Source organism: Pocillopora verrucosa, chromosome 14 (genome assembly GCF_036669915.1).
Source record: "Pocillopora verrucosa isolate sample1 chromosome 14, ASM3666991v2, whole genome shotgun sequence".
Classification (NCBI taxonomy): domain Eukaryota; kingdom Metazoa; phylum Cnidaria; class Anthozoa; order Scleractinia; family Pocilloporidae; genus Pocillopora; species Pocillopora verrucosa.
Window position 1 is genome coordinate 10,173,674 of NC_089325.1, and position 7,973 is coordinate 10,181,646.

At 38.9% G+C, this 7,973-nt stretch overlaps 1 protein-coding gene across 1 annotated transcript; it reads right to left on the bottom strand.

The window, feature by feature from the left end:
* Positions 1 to 3,949: 3,949 nt before the first annotated feature.
* Positions 3,950 to 6,646, bottom strand: LOC131797849 (rhodopsin-like). The gene has a single exon (XM_059115517.2). The coding sequence runs from the start codon at positions 6,330 to 6,332 to the stop codon at positions 5,373 to 5,375; it is 960 nt and encodes a 319-aa protein (XP_058971500.2). The 5' UTR covers positions 6,333 to 6,646; the 3' UTR covers positions 3,950 to 5,372.
* Positions 6,647 to 7,973: the final 1,327 nt, after the last annotated feature.

Consider the following 7,973-nt stretch of genomic DNA (forward strand, 5'->3'; position numbering starts at 1 on the left):
GACAACGATCTCAATTGTATAACAGTGACAAAACATTTTTAAATGTAGAATTATGCATAAATCAAACTTTATCTATTCATTGAATACAAACCCATTTGCAAAATTGCCAAAGCGCCATCCTTAGCCCTAATTCGTATTTTGATCCTTGGAAATATAGCTCTTGTAATTCTCGTCCTACTTAGCGAGCCAATGTGATGGTTTGGAGGCACTTGGAATGGAGAATGGTACAATTACAAACGCTTCCATTACTGCAAGTTCGTACTACCCTCAATATCCTCCTTGGAGCGCACGGCTGAGAGCTGGGGCCGAGAAAGGTTGGTACGCCCTGCCCAACGATCTTTCACCTTGGATCCAGGTGGATCTTGGGAAGCCAAGATGGCTGAAAGGTTTGGCGACCCAAGGAAAGAGGTTTACAGTATTTGTGAAGACATATAAGGTGGCATATTCACTGGATGCGGTCAGCTGGCGTATCTACCATGGCAATGGGACAAGAGACAAGGTATCGTTATCAGGAGTAATGGGCTCTTGTCGTTATTCATCATCGCCGATCATAGTTCCTGATACCTTGAGTTTGATTTTGTTATAACAAAGTGCAGTGAGAGACTTTACTGAGATGAGAAGAAAGGTAGAAATTTTCCTCCTCTGTCTTAGTGACCCGTCAGCATTTGTCGACTGCGGGGGAAAGGGGGGCTCGGAATAAAATTCACCTGATCCTCCCTAAGGATCCGCAGAATTCCTATGACCCTTTTTTAGGCCTTCACTGACAGACAGTTTTTCTACTATTCCCCTTCCCCTCACTGCGGGTCCCTTCCTTTATATTTCGTTGGCGACGACTGATAACCCACCTCCGCTCCCCTTATGATCCCTTCAAAAATCCATCTAGTCCCCAACCTCACCCAGGCGAAAAATAATCACTTGTCCCTGGGAGCCTTTTATCTAATGAACTTATTATTCATAACTGCATTTTTCCTTTCAGGTCTTCTATGGTAACACAGATCCCTATACAGAGGTCACCAACATCCTCGTCAAACCGGTTTACACTCGTTTCGTGCGGGTTTATCCTCTTTCATGGAACGACGCTATAGTTCTTAAGTTAGAGTTTTATGGCTGTTTGACCACCAAGATTCCTTCCACGTATAAAAGTCTTGGACAACCATCAGAGCGTCTTTGAAATCCTGTTGAAATATGATGAATGGCTTAGTTTATGATGTTGATTAAAAATAGTTTTTCGAACTCAAACGCAGCGATATACGTGGGTGTGTATACGATGAAAATACTAGCAAATCTGTAGAGAAATGCATTCTGAAACACATGCAGACGAGACGATGGGACTAAGGCGATATGATCGCAATTATTGGGTTGAAGAAGCTACAAAAAAATGAAGGATGTGTTGGTGAATATTAATTAGAGGAGCGTTAGACCGGAATCGAACTTGTCACGTGTTATCTGCGTGGTCTCTGATTCAGACTATATTTAAGATAATTGCCAAATTTGGTTGAGGTAGAGTCGCACACCTTAATTAATGCAGCTTTTAGACTTCAAATTCTGAAATAGCTTACGCTAAAACTAATTTTAAAGAGAAATGTCTCCTTCATTTCAGTTATGTCATTAGATAAGTGTTTCACAAATCTCCACCCAAATCAAAGGTGCGAAGACCTATTACTGCGGCTCATGCGAAACTTCAGTTGAATCGAGAGGTGATCATATTCCTTTGTGATTGGAATATCAAGTACACCCGGAACAGTAATTCGTATGTTTAGCTATCGTAGAGCAGAAGAGTATCCTTTTTTCTGTTTTGCAGTCCTGTACAATTTGTTATCGCAGGTGCCTGTGTGTTGTTTCCACAAAAAAAAGAGACAAATTCAAAGAAAGAAGGAAAAGGGGACTCAAAACATAAAAAAAAAACTTATGTTATTTTTCATAGCTTTTCATATTTTACTACCGCTCGATTTTTCTTTATTATCGTCCGTGCTATTGTTTGAGTTGAACCATAAATTTTTACCTCGGTAATTTTCCCCGCCAGCACGCAATTAGATTGTTTTGAGTTATATGAGTAGGACTCTTTAACTTGTGCTCTAAATGACACAAACAAACTGGTTTAGTTAATTAACTCTCGGTTTTATTTGTGCAATGTGGCTGGTGGTCCATTCACATGAAAAAAGTTAATTGCCCAAATGTCATCGCTCGCTCGAAAGTTTAAATAGTTAAATTAATAACAACGCGTGGACACTTTGCTTAAATAACCACTTAAAATTCTCACACGAAAAGATATCCATAAGCTTTTGCGAGAAGCCGTCAGGACTTTCAGAAAGGTAGGTTTATGGACGATAACTTTTTCATCCTTCGGAGTAAGGCTTTGTCTAAATGTAACCAAAAAGGATTTCAGAAATGATCACATATTTATTTCTCTCAAATTTATTAAAAAAAAAAGATCCTTGGGCCCATTGACGAAGACACAAAGAAAACGTGTTCATTTTTCAAGGTCGCTCAATCTTTGTAGGAGTTAAGGAAGAAAATTTTTGCGAACGGTGAAGGAATAGCATTTCAAAAAATGCTATTTATACTGTGTGTTTCGGGGGATCTTTAATTCGTTGTTTCAATATGAGAGAAAAACGAGAAAGAGAAAAGAAAAATGATGAACGCCAAAGGTTTGCCAGTCTCATAACATGAGCAAGATAATGGAGTTGTTCAAGAATGTCGCAAATTTTTTAAGGAAATTTTAAATAAATTCTTACCTAAGAAGGGAAAACTATACTAAGTTAAACAATCTAACAATAAACTTAAACAAGGACCATGCGGAAAAGAATATGACGCGGATTGAACATGAAAACTTGAAAATTTAATTTCAGGATTATTTTTCCAGGATGGATTAATTGTGATGCAGCTCTAGCAACCCTCTTACTTGTTTCTGCCCTGGTTCATGCAGTAATACTTTGATGCTTTGGAATGATATCAAATTCCCACGATGAAAGCATGCGTCAAAAGGCCTACATTTTGGCTTATCTATCAAGAAGTTACCATCCTAAAAGACCTTGAAGAGTTCACTTTTATATGATTATAAAAGTGACTCTGCAACGTCGTTACAAAAACGACAAATATTCGGATGTACATGAAAACCACTTTCCACGTGGGTTTGCTTGCATGTTCTGCAGGTTGAAGTATGCGTTTGCTTTTTTTCGGACGCAGTCGATATGTACATGGATAATTCGATAAATTTGATTTGAACGCCAACTTTGACACCTTTACAAAGCTGAAATACCTTTTAGGCCGGATGTTGTTGACTTTGTTTGGTTTTTACCTGCCTCTTGTTCTTCTTCCATATTCATCTTGAAAGAAGTGCAAGTGGTAGAGAAATACCAAACTGAAAAGCATTAATAAGGGGGGTAAGTTTGTGAAGAAACTGTGGTGCTGCATCGGTGGGAGAGTACAACGGGGTGATTTAGTATTATCAACTGAACTGATAGCGTAAATTGGCCTCCGTAAAGAGTTTAAAAGCTGACGTTTCGAGCGTTAGCCCTTCGTCAGAGCGATTGGAGAAATTCTGGATTGTGGGTGGGTTTATATTTAGAAAATGGAGCCATGCTATTGGCGGGAATATGATGACGAGAAAACAAGGATAAATTTGTGGAGAGGAAAGCGCTCGTTGATACCGTGGGGATTAAGAGTGCCGATTTGAAAGATAAATTTTTGTTCTTGAGTTTTGCGGCTTTCCGAACAACCTAGACGTAGGGAAAGGCCGCAAACTGCCATATGTGCTGCTGAGAATGATTAGGGAGATTCAAGTGTCTAATGAACGGTTTGAATGCGTCCTTGATATTTCTTTCTACGTCACAATGGTGTTCTCGGAATCGGTCACCTAGTCGTCTTCCTTTTTTACCAATGTATAACTTTTTGCCATAAGTGCAAGTTATGCATTAGATGACATTGGCGGAGGTACACGTGAAATGATCAGTGATCTTAATGGATCTCTTGGGTCCCAATTTACTATTAACTCTTAATAAAACTAAATAACCCTGAAAAACATTAATGCGGAATTAGAGGAGAAAGGAAAATTCTCGTCAATTTTACCTCCGTAAATCTCTAATGCCTCTTTTCCCGACAGGGCCAAAAAGCCCGTTTCTGGAAGTTTCAGTTAACTGAACGCGCTCCTAAAGCTGTCCTGTTTTCATTCAAGCTGTAAGGTTAAAAGGTTTTGAAAACTATACAATGAATTATCGGCTAAGAAACAAAATGGACTGGTTAGGGCGCCCAGAACGTGCTTCTCTATTGGAAAAATTTTGATTTAAAAATATAGCATCGGGACATTCAAGAAACGGGCCTCAGGCGACATAATTGTTGACCCCACTAACGCAGTTTGTCTAATTCACATTTTAATTTAGTATTCGTATAACTTCTCATATCAAATATGGAATAAAAAATTAAGTAGGTGACGGAAATGTATGACTAAGTCCAAATGACACTCCTGACATCATGTTACGAATGTCTCAAGCGAGATCATTTTTAAATTTCTACTTCACCTAGAAATTAAGTTTATTTATAAACGCGCACAAATTGTCTCTCCAAATATGGCAAAAAAATCGAACCACATTGCTAATCACGTAAAAAATTTATGAAAACGCGGAAGTTTCTTAACTTACCGGACGTCAAACATTTTTTTTTCAATTTTATGTTTTGCTGTTATCATGCGAGTTGAGTAGAAAGGGATTTTTAGCGTGATGTTACCATGCGTGTTGAGTAGAAAGAGATTTTAGCGTGATGTGGCTAAGTTAATAAAGACCACCTTCTATAAAAACGATGGTAATTGAGTCTGATTACAGAGAAGATAGCAAAAACTGCCGCTTCCGTTCTGTAGCTGATGGTTTTCTTATCTCAGTCAAAACGAAAAATTTAATATATAGCGTGGTAGATTGCTTCATCGGTAATTTAACCTCACCCTGAGCTATATTATAGATCATTCTTTATAGGTCTGGGCTCTGTCAGTGAAGCGTTTGCTGTTTCATTTCTTTTTTTCGAATTCAAAGGTTGGAGACTAAATTTTCCAAAATTTACATCGCCAAAATTTGTAAACAAAAAACCGAAATGCAAAAGGTAAAAATAAAAACCAGATACCGAGGATGACAGAATTTTAATAACAAATTCGCTAGTTTCGCAGTCTCGATTTTCCCAAAGTTATTTCACAGTTCCCGTTTAATTTGTTTACTTGTTGAAAAACTCTCTTTGCGTTCGCGTGTGAATTAAAAAAGAAAATAGACCTAAAACTTAAAGGCTCTTTGTACTAGCAATTAAGCTGTCTTAAGGTTCCTAATTGGATTTCCTCGGAAGAGATGGGTGTAAGAATTTTAATGAAAAACAGTTGGAAAAATACGATTAAGTCAATGAGTTGATGCTTTGCCTTGGTTTAAAGTACTGGTTGTGTGCAACACACTGATGATATTTCGGCGACGAAAACACATTCGAAGCGAGCGGTTGAACTTCGGAATTCTCCAAGCATACATGAAGGGATCCACTATGGAGCTGACGGAGAGAAATTCGTTTGCCACATAATGATAAACTCTGTATGCGTAAGAGGTGCGGCAAGAGCAAAAATATAGAATCTGTATGTGGATAAAGTAGGGCAAAAATGACAAATAAAATATCAAAAGGATCGTTATAAATGCCATGACCATTCTGTTCTCTCTCTCTAACTGCTGCCTTCTACCTGCAGCTGTTAGACTAGCGCGCACATTTTTAAGTTCTTCTCTTTGTAGGGAAATCGCCTTGTATATTTTCACATAGATTGTTGTTAAGAGGAAAGATGGGATCACGAAATGAGAGTAACAATAGGCAAGCAAAAACTTTTCTCTCCTTACATCCGAAACTGGAAGCACGGAGAAAACTAGCGCACTTGTCCAAATCGCAAAGATGAAGATCTTCGCTTTTGTGTTCGTCACTTTCAGTGGATATTCAAACGGCTTAATCACTGCAACATACCGATCGTAAGACATCGCCAAAAGCGTCGACACTGCGGCGAGAATCGACACAGCTCCAATGAAATATTGAGTGATGTTGACGATTAAAAGCTCTCCCCAGCCATGGTAGCTATAGGTAAGTTCGATACCTCTCAGAAAGCTGACAAATCCCATAAAAAAATCGGCAACGGAGAGATTTGCAATAAGAAAAACGTTGGGCGTGCGTAAACATCGACAGGGATCGCGGTAAATCGTGATAAAGAGAAAGCTGTTTGCCATCATGATGATCGCTGCAAATACGAAGTCAATGATTATAAAGCCAAGAAGAAGTACACCCTGAACTGACTCTTTGCTACCATTTGATGAAGTTGTCAAGTTCATCATTGACTCTTTAGCCGCGTTGAAGCTCAACTCAAATCTTTTCGGTTTAATCTGAAATCACATATCCAGTATTTTCTTTTCGTTCTGGAACTTGGTGATATCTTAGTGTTTCCTCAGCTGTTTGTTGCTACGTCGTGAGATCTTTGTTAATCATTTCTCTCTGTCACGTTCTAACTTCTAGAAGCGATCTTTGACGCAGGGTCTAATCAATCTAAATGATAATTTTGTTTTGGAACTTACCAGGTAGGAAATCAATGTTAATGAGTTGATTAAAACTCATCCAATTCTACGGCACTTGATGACTTAAGTAAACTATAAAAGGCATTGAACTAATTGTCTCTATCTAATTGAGGCTGCGTGGCAGCCACGAGCAGCAATTAATAATCGCAAATTTTTGACCTTATCCTGACGGCTTGAAAATGACATGTTCTTGAAACCCTTTGTTATAAATATTGATGGTACGTGACAAAGTTAAATTAAACCGTGGGAAACTGATCATCTGTGTGTCTATAAGACAAGAGAAGCATTGGTTTTAATCATTCTTCTCGATGTACCGAGAAAAAAAAAGGGAGAAGGGAAAAGGAAAAGAAGAAAATAAAATGAAAAAAAAAGAGACACAAAAGACCTTTTTGAGGATAGATTTCCGCAGGAAAACGCAAGTGATTAAATTGCGATCGGATTCAGTTACACATTTGATTGGTTGAAAGGGAAGCACATTATTTCTGAACCAATCAAAGAGCAATGCAAAACAAAACTAATGCAATCACGGACTTCTTTAGACACTAAAGTAGAATTGTCTCTGCGTTGAAGTTTGCCTAATGGTAGCATCACACGGATGTTATCAGAGAGTGTCTCACTGATTATTTACCCAAAGTTTTCAAATTTTGCCCAGGCTTAAATTAAGGACATGCTCAATCTTCGCTCCATTTCTGGCCAGTACTTGCTAACCAGAAATAGAGTGTCGGCATTTTCAAAAAAGGTTTTTCCAAATGGATAGGGGATCTCGTTACCCTGACAAACTCCGTAGGATTCTTCATTTTGCAACGCATTGCGCGGTGAGTGAAACAGTGGAAAAATGATGGACATCCCTGCGTTAGCCAGAGACTTGGCAACTTTGATCGCGGGTGCAACGAACAGGAATCGCCAAGAAGTCGTTGCCAGTTTACTTCAATGTTCTGCGGGGAGTCTGGGTCGGCGTGGTTTGTATACTTGGGGAGGATAGCCCTCATTAGTCTCTCATTCTCACCATTTTGGAAAAAGATGGATTCATCTACAGCCCGCTGGATCAGAGGGTGGTCAATTTGTTGACCAGCTGCTTTGAAATGCAATCTCCACAGCGCCACAGAACCGCAGTTTTTGTTGACACCAACGATCGCCTTAACTTTTTGGAATCTACCTTCGTCGAGCAGTAATGAGGTTTCTTCCGGAAGAAAGTGCCCGTCGACTGTAATAATCACAGATCTCCACGTAGATGTAGATTAACATGTAGATCTCCTAATCTACATGCTGCTTTTATTTCAAAGCTTTAAAATCTAAAGCTTTGTTATTAGAGTGAAAACGTTTTTTTTTATTTTGTTTCCAACAGAGACCCCAACAGACGAGATCCCCACTTACCTCCGCTGACCGCCAGCAACATAACCTGGC

What these genes read in the sequence shown, in the direction of transcription:
- LOC131797849 (XM_059115517.2), bottom strand. Translation starts at nt 6,332, where the DNA reads ATGATGAACTTGACAACTTCATCAAATGGTAGCAAAGAGTCAGTTCAG.